At 41.4% G+C, this 19,599-nt stretch overlaps 2 protein-coding genes across 7 annotated transcripts in view; both read left to right on the forward strand.

Annotated features, from left to right (window-relative positions):
* LOC109852936 (monocarboxylate transporter 12) overlaps window positions 1-15,358 on the forward strand; it is a 21,563-nt gene extending 6,205 nt beyond the window's left edge. For 2 of the 6 annotated variants that reach the window (XM_020424611.1, XM_020424949.1), the window contains exons 2-11: window positions 8,724-9,027; window positions 9,434-9,577; window positions 9,667-9,872; window positions 10,013-10,241; window positions 10,374-10,837; window positions 10,923-11,157; window positions 11,246-11,421; window positions 11,527-11,749; window positions 11,893-12,140; window positions 12,239-15,358. In XM_020424611.1, the coding sequence (XP_020280200.1) occupies window positions 8,724-9,027; window positions 9,434-9,577; window positions 9,667-9,872; window positions 10,013-10,241; window positions 10,374-10,837; window positions 10,923-11,157; window positions 11,246-11,421; window positions 11,527-11,749; window positions 11,893-12,140; window positions 12,239-12,388 (2,379 nt within the window). In that variant the 3' untranslated portion in view covers window positions 12,389-15,358. Of the gene's footprint in view, window positions 1-1,786; window positions 1,886-4,751; window positions 4,989-7,876; window positions 7,967-8,723; window positions 9,028-9,433; window positions 9,578-9,666; window positions 9,873-10,012; window positions 10,242-10,373; window positions 10,838-10,922; window positions 11,158-11,245; window positions 11,422-11,526; window positions 11,750-11,892; window positions 12,141-12,238 lie in introns of those variants that run through there. The other 4 variants (XM_020424855.1, XM_020424770.1, XM_020425033.1 and 1 more) reach the window with 4 other exon arrangements.
* A 1,701-nt stretch (window positions 15,359-17,059) lies between these two features.
* The window catches only part of LOC109861870 (monocarboxylate transporter 12), a 32,520-nt gene continuing 29,980 nt past the window's right edge, over window positions 17,060-19,599 (forward strand). Inside the window, exon 1 of the mRNA XM_020441842.1 lies at window positions 17,060-17,566. The gene's annotated coding sequence lies outside the window, so the exon portion shown is untranslated. The remainder of the gene's footprint in view (window positions 17,567-19,599) is intronic.

Raw genomic sequence — 19,599 nt, forward strand, 5'->3', positions numbered from 1 at the left:
ACTAAGTAGTTCCAGCGTTGACCGCTCGATAGCGCCGCTTACCCGCGCTAGAAAAAATCAGTCCGGGAACTTTCCGGACAAACTGTGTATCTGTCCAACAGATATATATATTAGATATTGTGTTTTTTTCTCTCTCTCTCTCTCTCTGTCTCTCTCCCTCTCTGTCTCAGATTAGTTTTCGTCGATTAAACTCCCAATCACGTCGATTGTTTCACGGTCGTTGTGCTCCCGATTACGTAAAGGAAGGTATCGCGACGCGACAAAGCGAATCGAAGATCTCAAAATGATCATTATCTGCGTACGACGATGAGTTACAGTCGAAAAACATGTCTCTTAACTGCTGTTCTCTATCAAGAGAATTGAGGTTTTAAAACAAAATCATAGACGCTCGAAAGCTACCTTTTTACTTCCGAGGATTTTGATTCTACGATCGTATGATCTGCGAGAAATAAACTCGCTCATTGCGAGAAGACACAGTCACGGAAGTGCCGCGGACGACTCTTGAGCCACACTATCAAGAGGCGGCACACAAAGTGTTCAATAAGGTTGGAGTAATTAGAACGCATGCATAAACAACATAATGTGACTCATCAACTGCGCTCGTCGTTCGTTGCTCTTTATTTTCGAGCGCAATCATCATCGCAAAGTTCCAAATATCGCAATTGCCGCAGGCAAAACAACAACTCGGCAAACTCGCGATTAAATAATATACATGTACGCAAACGGAAACACAAATGTGGAACACAACGAATCTCGTCACAATTCGAGCGCGAGATAATGACGATGATTATTCTCTTTTTCGAGACTTATCGTTTTTGAAGTTTTGGTCACGTCTCAATTTTTATCAGCTTTTTGTGACATATTTTAAACTATCGCTATCGAACAAACTACTAGGTGTAAAAACTACTATTGTTTTGTCGGCATTTTTTTGTCGATACTGTCTCTCGTATCGATTTGAACATTATCGCGGACAAACACGCAATGTCAATTATCGTGATCTGTCTTGATCTGTTCTTTCTCGAGCAGAAGTTAAATATGGAGACAATTCTCCACTTAAAACTACCGCGTCTGCACGCACGTTATATTGCAGCGCGATTTCGCAAACTGGAAAAATTATAAATTTCACAAAATATCGTTTTTGAAATGATATTTCACGAAATTTATAAATTTTTTTCGATTTACAACGATATCGTTTTGAAATATTTCACGGAATTATACAATTGCTCCGGTTTGGAGCGCAAGATATGCAATTTATAAAACAAATTTGTACACAAAACTACACGCGTATGAGAAACCGATTAGCGATATATTTTGAAAAAGTTTCCCAGAGAGGATTTTAATTGAATTGTGAACACACACACACACACGCACACACGCGCGCGCGCGCGCGCGAAAGCCGCGACGCTTATCGTTGCCAATTGAATCGTTTGTTTCGCGTTCGTCATGTCAGACCGCGAAGACTCGTCGTCGGGAAACTTTTCCGCGGAGATGAGAAGCAGATGGTGTTTTCATGCGTCCGTGCGTTCGGCTCTAATTGTCGCTGGTTATTATCTAATTAATTCATAAAACGTCACAGAGAGAACATCAGTGAGCCGCATGAACATCGCGCTGCGTGCCGCGGTCACATAGTGTTTCGCGTGCGACCGGAGTTCGCGGCAGGCTGCTGCGCTCGTCGCCATCAACTTTTGAACATTGTTCCGCGATTTGTTGTTTCGCTCATCGTTGCAACGAGGTTCTGTCGCTCCATCTGAGACTCGCCGGAATAAAGCCGGAATTTTCTCTCGCCCGTGATTTTCGTCACGGTTGACAGAGAAAACGGGCTTATCGTGTCGCGACATACGCCAAAATGGCCAATTCGGACGACCAGCATCACGAGTGCTTCGTCGTAAGTCTTATCTCTTATTTGATCATCGCAATTAGAAACTTCAATAACGTGTAGCAACATGAAAATGTGAATTTTCTTATTGTACGTTTGTTAATTTTCGGCTGTGTGATTTTTGTCGCGCGTATTAATATCGAACGGCGCCGAACGTATCGTCAAGAAACACATTTAGAGTAGCTTCTTGTGAGGTCTCGATCTCATATACGTCTCGTTATTGTGCATGACAGTCTCTCGCGCGGAGGAATTATAATGAATCGCTATTGGCCGTAGCGAAAATGAACGCGTCAAACAAACTAGCTCATTCAGAGATACCCATAACGCAGCAGGTCCATAAAGTAGACCTCGCTTGATCGAGAGCTGACCCATCTTCTTCGCTTCCAAACAAATCTATTCCAGAGATTACCACTGAAGCGAAATTTAATTTACCGAAAGGTCAAAGCTCCAGGAATTCGCAACGAACGAATATCTCCGAAAAGACAATTTATTTTCGCGCTCACGAGAGACGATACAACAAATTTCGAACGATTCTATGTTTGAGGGAAAATTTTTTGCTGTATTGAAAGACAAGAGAAATGTTTAGAAGTCGCGCGAAAATGAAATTTTTCTGGGGGGGAGATAGCGTGTGAGCGCTAGGGTCTCGGGAATTGCGAAACGTCACTGCGAAGAAACTCCCCTCCCGCGAGGCGACGGCGCGGATGACGCGCGCTGGAAAACTCAGCGCGCGCGCGAGCGCGTCCTTTGACATCGGTAAAAGAGCGGTATGCCTCGTTTGCCGTGACACGCCGCGCAATTTCAGTGGGGACGCGTACGCATGATCGAGAGTGTGGCGTGTAGCAGCATATACATCCAGTGCATGTAGGTGAGCCTTGCGCATCGCGCAGTGCCGCGCTTTCACGCGTAGAACGAATGTGCTCTGCATCTCCGTCTTCTTCTCATCGGTAATTGACGCAAACAACAACACATGACGCCCGCATGTCCATGTGAATTTTTTTTCTCTCAAAAAAAAATCATGCTTTATGACAAATTTGCGAAGAAACTCACCTCGACTTGCTCCGGAATAATTTCCGGAGTGCACGTGGTAGCGTGCGCGGATCTCGATCGAAAAACGATTCTGTTTTTTCTTTTGCCGAAGTTGTTCCTCGGATGGCGAGCGATTCAGCTCGCGACGCTCAGCCTGAACGATCGTTCCGCTCTTCTCTCTCGACGTATCATACAGGAAAGAAGTTAATCGACGATTTTAGTAAACAAAGCGCAGAAAAGGGCGCGCCACGCTTTGTTCGCTTCGGAAGTTTCGACGGGCTTCGAGAGTCACCGCGTATAAATAGAATTTGCGCTGCGACGCGGCGAACATTCGCGGTGTATAGTAGCGCCGTACGCTCGTAACGGGCGCCGAACGCGGCGTTGTTCTCGGCACAAGTTCTCGGTTGTTCTGATTTTCGAGAGGATCACACTCGGCGACAATAGTGAATTATCCGCGATTTTAACGTCCGTATAACGTTCGCACGTGTCGAGACCTACTTTAGCGAAGGTCTCGAGACCGCTTTTTGCGCGAGATCGATTCTCGAGGCGGATGTAGGCGCGCGAGATTTCGAGATCTTCTCATCGCGTCGGAAACGAGAAAATTATTGTTTTTGAGAGAAAACCCGATCGATACCGCATTTGCAGCGCGTTAGTGTTATCGCGCTATTTCCTTTTTTAACGTCGGTGCGACGTGGACATCGTTTTGCATATTACAATGTGTCGCAGGAAGTGACAGATGCATGATTTTGATTTTCAAGTGACTCTCTGAATTAATTTGAACTTGCGTACGTTTGTGTGGTTTTTTCACACAAGCTATTTGCTCCGCGAAAAGTGTGTTAAAAATATGAAAAATTAAAATAGCGTTGAAATATTAAAAAATTTGCTCTTTAAAGACCACACCCTGTGCAAAATCGTGCGAAACAATCTCGTAATTAGCGTTTCGCGTCTCAAGCGCAATTTAAAAAAAAGTCAAGAAAAAGCCACTCGCGGTCGGACACGTGCTCGCAACTCGTGTGCATCACGAATCGATATTTGCGACGAAACGTTGTTCGCGACGATCGTCGCGGGACAGTACGGCAGGACGCTTGTTGCTCCAGACGAGAATTCGTTCGATCGACGATGATTCCGACGCTGACCGCGAAAAATTCAGAAATCTCGGTGGCGTAAATAAAACGAAGATTTTATTCACATATCGACGTGACTAAACAACGTGACGAGAACAAGACAGTTCGTCGTGCGGACGTACCGCACAACGCATCTTTGTTCGCGTCGCAGCACGTGAATCACTTCGCACGTGCGCACGTGCGTCGCCGCGTCTGTGAGAAAGACAAACGTAACAAGCGTTTTGAACAAAATTATTTACAGGAAACCTGAAAAGGATCACAACAAATTACTGATTCATCGACAAAATTGACGTGTTCGTATATCGAGAATATCATATCGGGGATACCTATATCTCTCGTCCTCGTGCTACGCAGGGCACTCTCCTCGAAGAGTATCAAGTCTCTCCCACCATCATCGTCGCCTCGGAGTTGTCGGGTACGGGCGCAACGCGCGCTGCGCGCGTTGGCAGTGCGCTAAGCGAGCCAGAGAAGTGCTGACGATGCGAATGCGGCAGTAGGTATCAGCGTCAGTGTGATTCGTAGACGACATGGCAGCGGACTACGACGAGTGAACGTTGGACGGGCGGATCGAGAAAGAGAGAAAGAGAGAGAGAGAGAGAGAAAGAGAGAACAGAGTGACAAAGTGAGGCGGTGTACGGAAGAAAACTGACGTGTACGGAAGATACAGGGGAAAAATCCGCGGCGACAAATCCACGAGGGGTGCGCGCCGAGTCGCTCGCATCGCGCCGCGTCTCGCGTCGCGTCTCCGCGCGCTCGAAAATAGAACGTGGTTGCGACCGCGAGCGAAAGAGCGAGCGAGCGAGCGAATTGCAAAAGAACGAGAAGGCCAAGAAAGTTTGCCGGAGAGTAAGAAGAGCGTGTGACTGACGATTTAAGGCGATTCCAATAGAATGTCGCGTGTGTCGCTCAACAAGTCGCAGTACAGCCAGTACGGCTCTCGTCGCGTCCGCAAAATCAGCTCGGTACGGTTTGTATAGTTACACGCAACATGCAGAAGGGAAGAGAGGATAGAGTCATGTATGTGTGTGTGTGTGTGTGTGTGTGTTGTGTCGGTTAAGCGTGCAAAACTTGTCCCACCTTTCGTCCTTCCTCTCTACCTTCCTTCTTTTCTCACCCGTTCTCCGTTGCTCCGTTTTGCAGCTGCTGGAGCCTGTAATCTGGTTTCGCTATACGTGACTTACTCGCCGGACATACACGACGAGAGACGTCTGAGAATTCTAATAAACAGAACAATCTTCTCAGAAAGGACCTTTAGGATATTTTTATCTTATCTTTCGTTCCGAGAAAAGTTACGTTTTACTTTCGCGCCGTTTTACAATCTCTCCTCGAGAGATACACCATAAGAACGTTCGCAACAAAATTCCTGGTCTACGTACGTATACACACGCGGAATGCAATTCATTTTCTACAATACGCTTTCTATTTCGTGGGTACTATCGATTTCTACGCAATCCAGTCGGAGCGAGCCGGCAATTTGCATGCAATTTAAGCGTAGTCTATTAACCCGGTGAAAACACAGCCGCTCCGAATGATGATGATGATGATGATGATGATGATGATGATGATGATGATGATGATTGGTTTGCTGGCGCAGTCGCGAATAAAGTTCTCTTTTGCGTGAAGACGACACACACGTGATTTAGCCTTGACAGTCCAATGCGGCTGATTGAGGAGAAAACGCACGCGTTTGCGTGTCCCCGTGTACGCGCGTTACAATAATGCGCAAGTGCGTATACATACCGCGCGGTTGATAATACCAAGCGGAGAAAACGGCAAGGTCGGATTCTTTTCGCGAAGAGACCGATGAGAGAGAGAGAAAAAGGAGAGCTTCGCGCCTATCGTCGTGGGGTGGCGCGATCGGAATGACAGCCAGCGGCGCGCGATCAGCTGATCAGCTGTGACCTTCCGCTCGGCCAAGTCATGCGCGCGAGCGCGAGCGCGCGCGCGCGCGCGATGCATTTAAATTCGTCTTTGCGACCGCGAAGACAACACGCGCGAGGTCGTTGATCCAAATTCACGACTATAGGACTGCAACGATCTCTTCTTGTCTCCCGCGTTGAAATTGAAAATGCAACATTTCACGTTCGATTCTACGAGAATTGTCGTCGAAAAATCAAAAATAAAAGTTCGTAGAATCCTCTCCCTTTTTTCGTATCGAGATTCGTAATTCTTCGCAACGAGCAGGTTTTAATGCTTATTGCGAAACTTGTATTAACAATGCGTTGCGTAAGAGACAGAATCGTAAGATTAATTATGCCGATATTTGTTTGCTCGTTAAAATGATTTTACGGTAGTTTTTGATACGTACACATGGTGTATTATAAGTTATTTAATTATCTCCGATATATATTGACACACGAGTGCTCATTACTCCGATTAGTTGTGTGACATCTCGACAGCCTTATATAATTTAAACATGAGAACCTGTAAATGCCAAAACGAGTTCGATCGTGCTGCGTGGGCGCAGTTCGATATTGCCCTTCTCAATAGTCACGATATTAATATCTCTGATATTAATAGCTCGTCCTTTTTTTCATTAAAGACGAAAACCCTACGTGATCACACACACACACACACACAACGTAATAATAATCGAATTAAACACTTGAATGAATTTTTAGACAATATTGATCGATGTGCACGAATTCAAAACGATATTGAATGAGTAAAAAAAAAACTTTATTTTTTCCACAATCAATAATACAAGTAATATTTTCTCTATTATTCACGCTCACAAATGATTAAATAAATACTTGGAATGTATTGATAGTTTTCAAACACAAAAATAATATTTTTTTAATCTTCTATTAAAATGTCTTTTGTAGATAATTGATAAAAATTTTCCAAAAAAATGCGCTAATTACGCGAGAAAAGAAATAAAAAACAAATTAACAAGAAAATGTCGATTTAATTCGATGTATCGTTTTTCCTCGTATAATGTGTTCACGTGTTAAATCACTCCGTGGTAAGCTTAATTACAATTATGGAGAACGCAGTTCTCTCTCGGATCAAAAACAACCGTTCCTTTATCAACGTGATCTCGCGGCGCGTTGCATTCTATACGGGCGACACATCACCTTGTGGCTATAGATGTAGCCTGATTAAGTCACGGATAGCTATTTAATATCTATGCTAGCGTTTGCGTTATGAGATCATTTTATAGCACCCGGCGGTTTCGATCTCGCGTTACACGATAATTTCATCAGAACTCGTATGCGCGTTTTATCACATCGCAATATCACCGAAATCTACCGTCGTCGTTGTCAAGCGCGATTTTGCATATGCGCGTATTCTCAGATTTCCTCTTTTCTTTTGTGTGTGTGTACGTGTACGTATACGTGTGCGTATACGTGTGAGTATTCGAGAAACTGACTCATTTTTGCGAAGAAGATTAAACGTAATTTCTTTCGAGCGTTCTTCGAAATATATTTTTGTACAAAGAAAAGCCGAGGAAAAAGAGAGCGAATAAAATCGAAAAATTAAACGCGCGTTATATTTTTGCGATATATAAAATACACATCAATTACATACATTAATTACATACAAAAATATACATTAATAAAATTTATATGAATTTTTTTATAACGTATTGAGAAATTTGTGTGAAAAAATAGAATCTCGGTGCGAACACAGTCTGTGTTAAAAAAAATAAAGCAAGAACGAATTTATTGCGAATTACTGACTTCAATTTTTCGTCGATTTTGATTCTTATCTGCACACGCACTTCTATCTCGATGTATCTAGAGGCGATATCGCTTTATGGGTGATAAAAAATAAGTAGTATATAATCTACTCCATTTCGTAAGTCAATGATTAGAGAATAAGCACTTGTTTGTGCATCGACAACGAAAGCAGTCTTTTTCTCCGAGTATTCAAGGTAAACGGCAAAGTCTCACTCAAGGCGAGTGCAACGCGCGTTCTCGCGGTTGCAAAAGCCATGGTAGGTTTTTTTCATGCGTGTGTTTTTCTGCAAAATTATTGAAAAGATACACCTAATGTTCTAAGCACATGTTAACGCAAAATTACACCTAATTAAATTGTTAACGCAGAAAAAGTTTTCAGTTACGTTGGTCGCGGTGAGAGTCGCGTAATTTAATACTCACTTATTATTCATTTTTTGTGCTATATTTTACTAACATGTAATGCGTTACTCATTTGTTCTTTGTTCTTGTGCTATAATTTATGATTACATAATTTGTTGTTCACGTATTATTCATTTTCTGTATTATATTTTACCAATATGTATACAACTTATATGAATAAACACGAATAGCTTATTTTCGAACTCGATACGTATAAAGATCATTTTCTGGAGAAAATAAGACACACATTTTTTTTCTCGCACGGGAAATTCAGGTTCGACTTCTGGCCGAGGTGTCTATTTTGCGAAATGGAGTTATTAATTTTCATGGAGGGCTAATTTGAATATTTCACATATTCGCGACGCGAAACAAACATTTTATGTGAATTGTCGAATTAAATTTAACGTCGACGTATTACGTCGTATTTTACACGATTTATGGGAGGTAGAAAATGAATTCATAATTGCACAAACATTCAGCGTACAGGCTCGTGTTGACCTTGTTAGTTTAAGACACGTTTTATAACAAACTTTACACGCCATGTAATTTACAAGGCATAAAGTAACTTTTAATCACGCAAAGTATATCACCGTGTGTCTCGTTTTTGTTTTTCAGACGGAGAGCGAGTACTCCGTAGAGGAACAGTCGAGGTTAACGGGGACCGACGCACCGGGTGGCGATGAGGCTTCGCCGGATGATGAAGGGGGTTCGTTGTGCGAGTACCACGACATACCGCCACCACCGGACGGTGGTTACGGCTGGGTGGTGGTATTCGCGTCGTTTATGTGCAACATGATAGTGGACGGTATCGCCTATACATTCGGCGTCTTTCTCGGGGAATTTGTTACTTACTTCGGTGAGGGAAAGGGCAAGACGGCTTGGGTTGGTTCGTTACTTTCTGGAATGTACCTCAGTGCTGGTAAGCACGGAAATATTTTATATAAAAGTTTTTATTTATAGACCGGTATTATATCGATAAAAATATAGACGTTTCTCTGTTACGAAAATTGCTTTTCCCGAGCAAACAATGACTCATTTCGTTCTTTATTGAAATACTTAATATAAAAAAAAATTGTTATTTCACAATATAATATATATACTTATTTCTCGCGTGTACGCTTTTATCTTCACAGAAAAGAGACATAATGCGACTGTTTACATTATAATGGCTTCTGATATAAGACTTGTATTAAAATTAAGAAGAAATTAAAAATATACGTTTATACATAGTCGTTATCGATGTGTCTTACTTATGGAAAAAAAATGCACAATATATATACACGTATTAATTATATATGTATTAACTTTTCCCTTTTATCCCGTAGGTCCTGTTGTTAGTGCTTTAACGAATAAATATGGCTGTAGAGCTGTTTGTATGGCAGGAAGTTTCTTAGGCGCCGCTGCATTTGTACTATCAATATTTTCGAGTAGCGTTAACATGCTCATGCTGACGTACGGTGTAATGGGAGGTGCGTAATATTATTCACGTTCGACGTGTACATAGACACTCCTCGCCGCAATTCTCGCTCTTGTTCTTCACCGCGATTGTTCCTTTCAGGGATCGGATTCGGTTTGATATATCTTCCCGCAGTGGTTTGCGTAGGATATTACTTTGAAACAAAGAGATCACTGGCCACTGGTATCGCTGTATGCGGCTCCGGATTCGGCACGTTTGCGTTCGCACCGCTTGCTACCATGCTGCTAGAAACGTACAGCTGGAAGGGAGCGAATCTGATCCTCGCAGGCCTTATTTTTAACTGCGCGGTAAGTTGTGAGAGAGATCTGTCTCTCTCTCTCTCTCGCTCGCTGCTTCTCGCCGCAAAAAAGGGAGTGATATACACAGAGCGCTGTCGAATCGAGATCGACATTCCGTATATCTGATAATTCCAATAGATGATTTTTAGGTATTCGGCGCTCTGATGAGACCCCTCGAGTACCCCAAAGCGTCGTCCGTCAAGCCGTTGTTACAAAGAATGGCCGAGGAGAAGAGGTTTCAGATGGAACGCGGCAGCATCGGCGGCTCGTACTTTATGGTACAGCTGCCGGACGGATCCATGGAAAAGAGAATGAAGATGCCTATCAATATTGATCCCGGTGTTCATTCCAGCTTCAATTTAGATCAATTAGTGCCTGGTAAGGGACTCCTCTCGCTTCGAGTCCTGATGATTACCAAACTCATGTCGTCAGTTTGGTAATCACGTGATTCGTGCGTGATCGGTATAAAAAAAATGATATATGCTTCATTGAATACCCGTGATATTAAAGGAACTCCTTTAACACCAGTTCCGACGGTGCCAACCCTCCCCACTATATCTGAAGTGAAGGTGCACGAGCACTCTTCCAGTGGACACACCAGCGACAGCGGCAGCAATCTGGACCTGAAGAACAGCTCTAACAAGTCCAAAAGCAAGAAGAATATCGACGAAACCAAAGATACGATAAAAGACGCGGAGAAACCGGAGAGCGAGTTTAACAAGGCGGTACTCCCCAGAAACGCGTCCCAGCCGGCTTTTACAACTCACGTTCAAGGGTTGCCTAAAAACGGCTCAGTGCCATTTTTCGATAGAATCCGTAAAACGAGCACGGGAGAGCGATACAAGCCTAGCCTTAGTGCAATAAAGAACTCGAGGACGACGCTAAACTCAAACGGAGATATCAGAAAGAGTCTGCATCTGAGATTATCCACGAGCAGTATGCTGGGATCGCGTAACAACAACGCTGAGGTTGACGTAAGTGACAAAAATTGAACGTAATTCGGAACAAATTTTGTTCGTAATAATACCGACATGATGATACAGCGCGCATCTGTTGCAGGACGGCGAGAGTATTACCTTTAGTACGAGTAAAACTAGTATCCCAAAGGAGAAGCCACTGATCGTCCGTCCCTTGTCGAGAAAAGATATTTTCTACAGTGGTAGCGTAGTCAATTTACCAGAATACCAAAGCCAGAAATCCCTTGCCAATTATCGTCAGAGCGTTATATCTATCCCAAAGTCCATGCGTGGAGACTTGAACCTGAAAGACCCCGATGTGGAGAAAGCGCCGCAACGTATGTACACATCATCGGACGCTCATCAAGCGATGATACAAATTCAATTCTATTTCGAAACTGATGTGAATATTTTTTTGTCTTGCAGAACCTCTGTGTCCTTGTTTGGTCCTACCAGACTCATTCAAGGAAGCTCTAGCGACTATGATGGACATGTCCTTGTTGAAGGATCCTGTTTTTCTTTTGATCGGTATTAGCAACGTGTTTGGTATGGCCGGATTGTATGTTCCCTTTGTATACTTGGTGGATGCTGCAGTCTTAGATGTAAGTTATTTGTTCGTTATTTGTGCGTTTTGATTCTTAATCTTTATTACATTAGATTGTTACAGAATATTGTTCAATGACTTTGTTTCTGTTTTTTTTTTTAAGGGAATCGAAAGCAACTCTGCGTCTTTCTTGCTGTCGATCATCGGAATAACAAACACCATAGGTCGTGTGGCATGTGGTTACGTCGCGGACTTCCCGCAAGTAGACTCCTTATTGTTGAACAACATTTGCTTAATTATATCTACCGTCGCGGTAGCTTCCACGCCATTCTGCCATAGTTACGCCGCTTATATTGCCATGAGCATATTTTTTGGAATAGCAATATGTAAGTATCCTCACTTTTTGTTTTGAAACGCAGTTGAAACTCTCTCGATCTCTCAGGTTTCAACTGCGAACGTCCAATTTTTTGACTGCGGAGGTTCGAAAGTTTGAATATTTCTTTTATATTTTTTAATTACAAATTTTCAGCTGGATATATCTCATTAACGTCAATCATCCTGGTGGATCTTCTGGGATTAGATAAGCTAACGAACGCTTTCGGCCTTTTAATTCTCTTCAGAGGCGCCGCCGCTATAGTTGGCTCACCCTTAGCGGGCGCGGTTTACGATGCGACGCAAAGTTACAGCATCCCGTTTTTCATGGCAGGGTTCTTCTTCCTTGTAAGCACCATTACTAGTTTCATGGCCCCTGCTATGAAACGGTGCACCACACCGCAGGTGAGAACATGACCTATTAAAAATTACACTGCGTTGTAAATACGTTGATAGAATGTTCCACAAATGAAATTCTTTGTTTATTTTTTTTTTTTTCGAAGACTCAACCTGTGATATTAGATGCCCTCACTCCTATTGACGAGGATATCGAAGAAGAAAACGAGGACGAAATACCGGAGATAGTGGAAACTGCGCCGTCACCTTTGGACCCACCCGAAAAGGAGATCAAGCAAATAGAGTCTGTTTTATAAAGTACTTCTTGGTCGTTTTTCAAATGGACAAAAAATCGCCTTCACTCCGAGCCACACTGTGATAGGGCTGCTATTTTGAGGTCTCAGAAACGTACTTCTTTGTTATATATACTTAATCGATGAAGCACAAATTAGTGGCGGTACCTGATGGAATTTTTATTGTACTTAACAATTAGAATTCCTTGTGTACAAACTCTTGAATTCTTGTTTCTTTTTGTAGTTGAAAATTTACAAGCAATATTATGAAAATGCCATCAGGTATACAGATACTTAGTTGCCTACATGTACTAGTGAACAATATAGATAGAGTGTTTTATTAACCTAATCAGTATCGATCAAACAGTATGTATGTATATATATACAAGATATATATATATACACACATATATATGTATAGATAAAGAAAGAAAAAAAATATTAAACTAAAAAAATGCTCTTGCACATGCATATCGAGTAATCCTGAATAAATTATTAATCTACATCATAGGAATTGTAATATATGTAGCTTGGAACAAGGATCGGTCAATACGTTGATGATTGGACGCACGTTTTTTAATTATGACGTTTTTGTGATGTGTATATTAAATATATATATTAATACATATATTAATTAATGTATTAATATTGTATTAATTATATTATTAATACATGTATTTTTTTAATCATTCATTATTAGGCGCGATAACACCTGTTACTTAAGTAACGTGTCGTATATTAAGTTGTTTGTATATAATATATTCGTAAAGTAGACTGTATCGATTTTATTAATTTTAATATGTACGTAGGTTTTGTTTTTCGCGGTAATGATTGTCGTTCGAAGAAACAACAATGACATTTTTCAAGTCTAATCAACGGTTACACCGCGATTGGCCGTCTTTGATCCACCGGAAGAATCCCACCTACGGACTCGTGTTAGTTAAATCTATTTTTGGCCGCATCCAAAGATATACAACTTGAATTAATTCACAATTCAGAGAAATATTTTCTTGCATATTCTCGCGACAAATGTATATATATATATATAAATAAGCGGAAGAGGAAGAATGTGTGTGAATTATAATAATAATAATAATAATAATAATTTACGCGACACACCATGTCATCGCGCTGATAATGGTGCGCAGAGAATGAACCGTGTATATATAGAGTATATAAAGTATACACTCTATGTACTCTATATACTCTATATACTCTATATAGAATATTACGAAACGAGATAATAACAGAATATATAGAATTAAGCTGTCGTGAAAATTACGAGGTCTCTGCTCGCTGCAGTCTCGTTGCGATTTTATTTCCACACAGAATAAAAATCTTATTAAATATCCATTTCACAACTCTATTCAATATTTAATTAGACGTCTAATGAGGTTACTTTGTGGATTTTTATTTTGTGTGGATTAATATACACATTAAGAGAGCAACAATTAACTCACTGTTAGATGAACTAATTATTAATACATTTATTATTTGAAACAGAGGATTATTATTTGATTAATGTATGAAAGAGAACGCGTCTGCCACAGCTAGTTTTTGTATAAATGGAATTTAGTTGTCGTTTAGTTGATGATTGTTTTGCAAAAAGCGCTTTACGAAGCACACCAGTAAGTAACACGAAACCAATTCCGACTGACGCACTGTGTGGTGGTTTCTAGTAATCTAAGTGGGAAGCAAGTATTCCGGCTGATGAATATATTGTAAAAACCATTGTATATTTTCTAAACGTTCCTAAAAAAAGGGAAGCACAGAAAAGCAATAATGTGATTTAACAAAAAAAAAAAAGAATAATAAATTAAGAATTAAGAATTACTTAAAAATATCTTTACATTTTGTAAACTGCATTGCAGCTATATGAATGTATATATTTATAGAATATATATATCTAATGAATATACAGAATGTATATACATTCATATCAAAGTGATATATTTGATATAAAAGCATGTATTATTTTAGTGTGTGCGTGTGTACAAATTTAATTTATAATCTAATTAATTAATTAATTAATTTAATTAATTTACTTAATAATATCGGTATCGAAAACAAAATCAATGAATAATTGATTTTAGTCAAAAATATTGTGATTCGATTTTTATTCGGCTGAACACCTAGATCTAAAATCACCACTGTGTGTGACGTGATTGTTCCACGCGACAAGACAAACGATTGCAGGACTTTCTCGCGTGCGAATTATACATAGAGAATTAATTTTATAATACAGATCGCGGTATCGGAACAGTATAAATTAGTGTATCGCAAAATGTACGCCTATTACGTATATATAACGAGTATATACATATATATACATACATATATGTATATATATGTATATGTATATACGTATACACATAGTATGTATACACGTATATGTACATACGTATACACCTGATTAAAATGCGCGCGTGAGTCGGCAATTTTCGAGCTTAATTTTAATAGATCGTTACGAAAAATATCAATTTACGAGAAATATCTTTAGTAAACTGAACGTGCCTCCAGTAAACTAAATCGGCAAATCGCTCGCTCGCAACAGCGAGTGATCCATGTTCGAGCTCCCCGAATAGTCACAAATAGATATTTTTCGCAACTATCTTTTCTCTCAATCGGTTAATATCAGAATTTGTTTTTTTGCAGATGAATGGATAAAGAACCGTCAGATGTGTATATATATATATGTATATATATACATATATATACATATATGTGTATGTGTGTGTGTGTATATATGTGTACATATATACGTACATTTTATTACATGTATACACATAGACGACAAAAGTCCGTTGCGAACCTTGTTCGAGAGAGGCAAAATGTTACACACCGTGTGCATTGTACATAATACAAATGTATCGTAATCGCTGCGACGCGCGATCGTAAAGAACGGAGGAAGAAAAATCTAGAAACAATATAGGAAATGAAGAAAAAACTAATTCATTGTGCTCTGTACATCGATAATAACACACACAAAAAAAACAAAAAAATCATCAGCAATCGTTAATTTACTTATTCATCGCCGCCTTGCTGTTATCGCTATCACGATTACGATATTACCGAGTAGTACAATTACGTAAAACGCACGTTATACTTACGTTATGTTTTCACGATAGTGATCGGGAGGAAGCTGCGTGTGTGTGTGTATGTGTGTTGTGCGATCGAACGCGAGACCGCGCGGACGGGCGCGCGCATTTCGCGCCTTATATTACCATCCGCGTGTAACAAAAATGTATAAATGTTGTACACGTCACGTGTGCACGCGCGACGAGAAAATTCTTGAATGCGGAATTTTGCATTATATAAATAGTGTTTTTTTTTTTTCTCTATCTGTCTCTTTCTCTCGACGCGGTGCTCGCGTGACATTTCGCACGCGCGTGCACGCACTCACGTTCGATATGTGTGCGCGCCCCGGGAACGTAAGTACGTATGCGTACGAGGCGCACAGAACGAAGCTTGATGTGCGCGCTCGTTCAGCGAATGTACAGCGGCATACGATGTGGTACAAAAGAAGGACAAATGTATTAGGTGACGCTTATCGAAAATTGAAAAGAGAGGAATTATGAATTTTTATTACTGAAAACAAAAATCCATTTGCGTTGACTCTTTCATTTCTTTGCATCATCAAAAACACCATCCCGCAATAATGGTCGTCAGAACGTGTCCGTGAGGAATCACGTGGTCACGTGATGCGATTCCCATCACTTCCTCTCGCAGTCGAGTTCTTCGAGATTCTCTCTTTCTAACGTTTAGGCGCATATACATATACATATGTGTAAATACGATCAAAGCTGCTTTATCGCGCATGTAAATAATAGATCGGAAGTAAACTGTCACAGCAATAAATTATTGTATTAATTCACTACTGCTATTGTGTTGCTGCAATACGCGAACTGTTTATTGTGAATTTCGTTTCACACGACATCGTCGTCGATTTATGTTCCTTGCGGCTTGTCGTTGCGTTGCGACTTGCAGGGATTATAACGTCATGAGCAGTAAATTTACGCTTGCAACACACGTGAAGATAAATTAAATTTCCACGTGTGTGTTCACGCGAGGCTCTCGCGCCCGGTAGAATACGTTTGTAAATTATTGCAGATAAATTGTTATTACAAACGTCTCTTTTGTATTATTATTATTATTAGAATGAAATACGATACGATTTTTTCTCTTGTTAATTTTAAATGTTAATATTTTCCAGTTTGAGGAGACGTACGACAAACAATCTTTATTTTTTCATTTAGTTGTACACTTTAATCATGCAATTTCGGGTCATATCGATGCGGAGACTTGCTTCATAAATCTCTACCCGCGTGTATCGAAACTAGTTAAATCCGCTTCTCGCGCGCTATTTCGAGAGAATCGAAATTGAAACATCGCTACGACGCGAGATCGCGGTTCGCGCAAACGCAGAACGTTCGTCACCAGGGAGTGTGAATCCTCGGTAATATTGAGAAAATAACTGAAAGGATTATCCTTCGCTTTCGGTTAGACAGATATAGAAATATAATCGAACATGTGTTTGGCGCACGTTGTTTCACCGTTTCTTTTTCTCGTGCGCGCGCGAAATGAAGAGAGCGGGGCGAGATAACGTGTCGCGCGCGCAACTGCAACTCGCACTTTCGTCCAGGCGCCACTCGCGAATAACGCAAGAGGGGGCTCGACGTCGGCGAGAAAATCGCGCGGGAGGTCTCTCTTCTGTTTCGCGAGCGAGTCGCCGGCCAGCGAGCGAGAGGAAATTTTGAACGACGACGGCTCTCTCAGGCGAGCAACCGCGAGCTTTATCCATCTTATCTGTCACGTACGGGATACCGCGTTCAATCGAAATCGTCACGCGCGCGTTTAATAATTCTCTCTTCAAAACCGTTCTGGCTCTGTTCGAAATACGCGCGCGCATTGAAGAAGATATTCAATTGGTACAGCAGTGTTTTTGAATATTCGGAGAAGAAAAGGCGGGAAAGTAGGCGAGATTTTCCTCTTCGCGTTGTTTTGAAAATACCGTCATGGCTCATCGCGGATGAGAAAATAGCGCGCACGATTGAACGCGTGGTTCGCCGGCGCGTCGCCAACCGGCCTCGTCGGGGAGACGAAAAGGAAAAAACGCCGCGAAATTGCGTGAGAGCGGAAACGCAAGAAGAGAAGAACGCGTGAGGAAATTGACGACACGCGAATCCCCGTAAGAACAAAGTGGTAAGTGAGAGTTAAATCGAACGCATGGACATAAGCCAGAGTAGTTAATTTTTTATCCGTAACAGTGTGTTAATAAACATTTCTGCTGTATAAACATAACTGCTGTACGAATATAACTCCGCCAGATTAGATTTGACGAAGTAAAATTTCTCTAATTAAAAAATATTTTTCTAAGTTTTACAAATGGATTGATGACATTTTTCTCTGCAAGATCTTTAACTCTTAAAAGCTATCGTACAAAATCACATTAATAGCTAAAATGTTACTCCAGTATATATTTGTTTATGTTTTAGAAATAAAAAAGTTGTCAAAGAAAGTGTGATTGTGTAAATGATACCCATAAAATCAGTGTCTCTCTCTCTCTCTCTCTCGCCGGTGGTTACGTTTTTTAATTAAACATTAAAACAAAATTCGCATGGAGTGAAACTTCACTCACGATAGTCATTAAGGATTAAATAAACAAGCTTCATGAGACATTTTCCGAATTCAGCAAATTATGCTAAAATGATTACGCCGTCGTTCTCCATATCGTCGCGTCGCATTCCGCCAGATTGAACGGGATCGCAAAGTCGTAACGCTTGAGACCGGGATTATGAGACGATTTTGTGCGCGATTTGACGTCGCGTTAATAGAAACGCACGTGCAGCGTTCACGCGGATCCCGCCACTTCTAACCGGCTCTCTCTCGGCATATGGTCGTTCCCGCGATTTCGACCGAGCTGGTGGAATCTTCGTCGAAGATTGAGATCGAGACGACATTCGTTCGTCTCCTTCCCGATTTTTTCCGGCGAGATTAGACGGCAGCGACGTCTTTTTCTCGCTGTTCTTATGACGCGTCGTCGTTACGTCACGGGTCGAGCTACTGTTACACCAGTTCCGCGCGCTCGGAAACGTCGAAAACGAGTTGCGGCGCGCCTCTCTCGCGTTTGCTACAATCTCCTTCGCTCTGAAAACGGGTTATCGGACAGTCGCCTCCGGAATCCTTATCGTCGATCGACGTCGCGTACTTATTGAGACGCGCAATCCCCGTCCGTGCGTCTTCGAGGATCGCGAAACGCACGCCGCGGAATCTAAATGAAAGTTTAAATTCCCGGATGACGAACAATTCTCGGATGTTCGTTGGATTTGGTTTTCTTTTCGAAGTTCGTCTATCTGAAAGAGGCGGTTAGATTTACCACCGCGCATCAGCAAACTTCATAATACATTGTGTACTTTGCATTTACAGTCTTTGTTCGGCATCTATCAACTCGCGAGAGAGATAAGAATGACCTAATTATTAGTCACGTTGGAGTTTTCGCGAATAAATAAGTGTATTATTAGTAGCAACGAGAACGTACTTACGCGCGATACGCATTGTTGTTCGGTGGCAAAGTGCGCGATCATTGCGCGATTTCTAAATGCGGCTCTGTCTCTCTCTCTCTCTCTCTCTCTCTCTCTTTCACATTCAACGCTATGTTATAAGGTTAAATTTTACATAATCGGAAAGGGCACATTTTTACGTAACACGCATGTAGATCGGGCGTTTACGTTTTTATTTAGTTACGTACAGTGCACTTGATCGAGGGGCGTGTATCGCGATCTATAATGAGCGCGCGTGCCTTGATACATTTACGTGCCTTGCATACGCGCGCGCGGCTGCAGAATGGCCTGCAAAAACCTGAAACGTAAACTTGAAACTTGACACTGAGCTAGCAGCGAGCTAAAATAAAATTAGATGCGATGAAGAAAAAGAAGACGAGAGAGAGATGTCAGATTACTACTGCAATCGAAACGTCTCGTGATCGCTTTATCTCGTTTTAGAATTTATGGAAAACATCGTCGCGCCTGTTATCGGAAACAGAGAGATAGACACTATCGGGTCTAATTAAAAATCACAGTGTAACGGAGCCGATTTTCTTTCGGCTTCGCCCGGCCTTCCGCCTGCCGGACAGCTCGGTCAGCGCCAAGGATCGGAGAGGGGAAGGCGTGAAATTGCGACACTCGGTTAATTGAATTCTGAAATGTAGCGGAGGTTTATTCGCTTAATTAAAGTAT

The sequence above is a fragment of the Pseudomyrmex gracilis genome, unplaced genomic scaffold, assembly GCF_002006095.1.
Source record: "Pseudomyrmex gracilis isolate BER0280 unplaced genomic scaffold, ASM200609v1 scaffold_0, whole genome shotgun sequence".
NCBI classification, from domain to species: Eukaryota; Metazoa; Arthropoda; class Insecta; order Hymenoptera; family Formicidae; genus Pseudomyrmex; species Pseudomyrmex gracilis.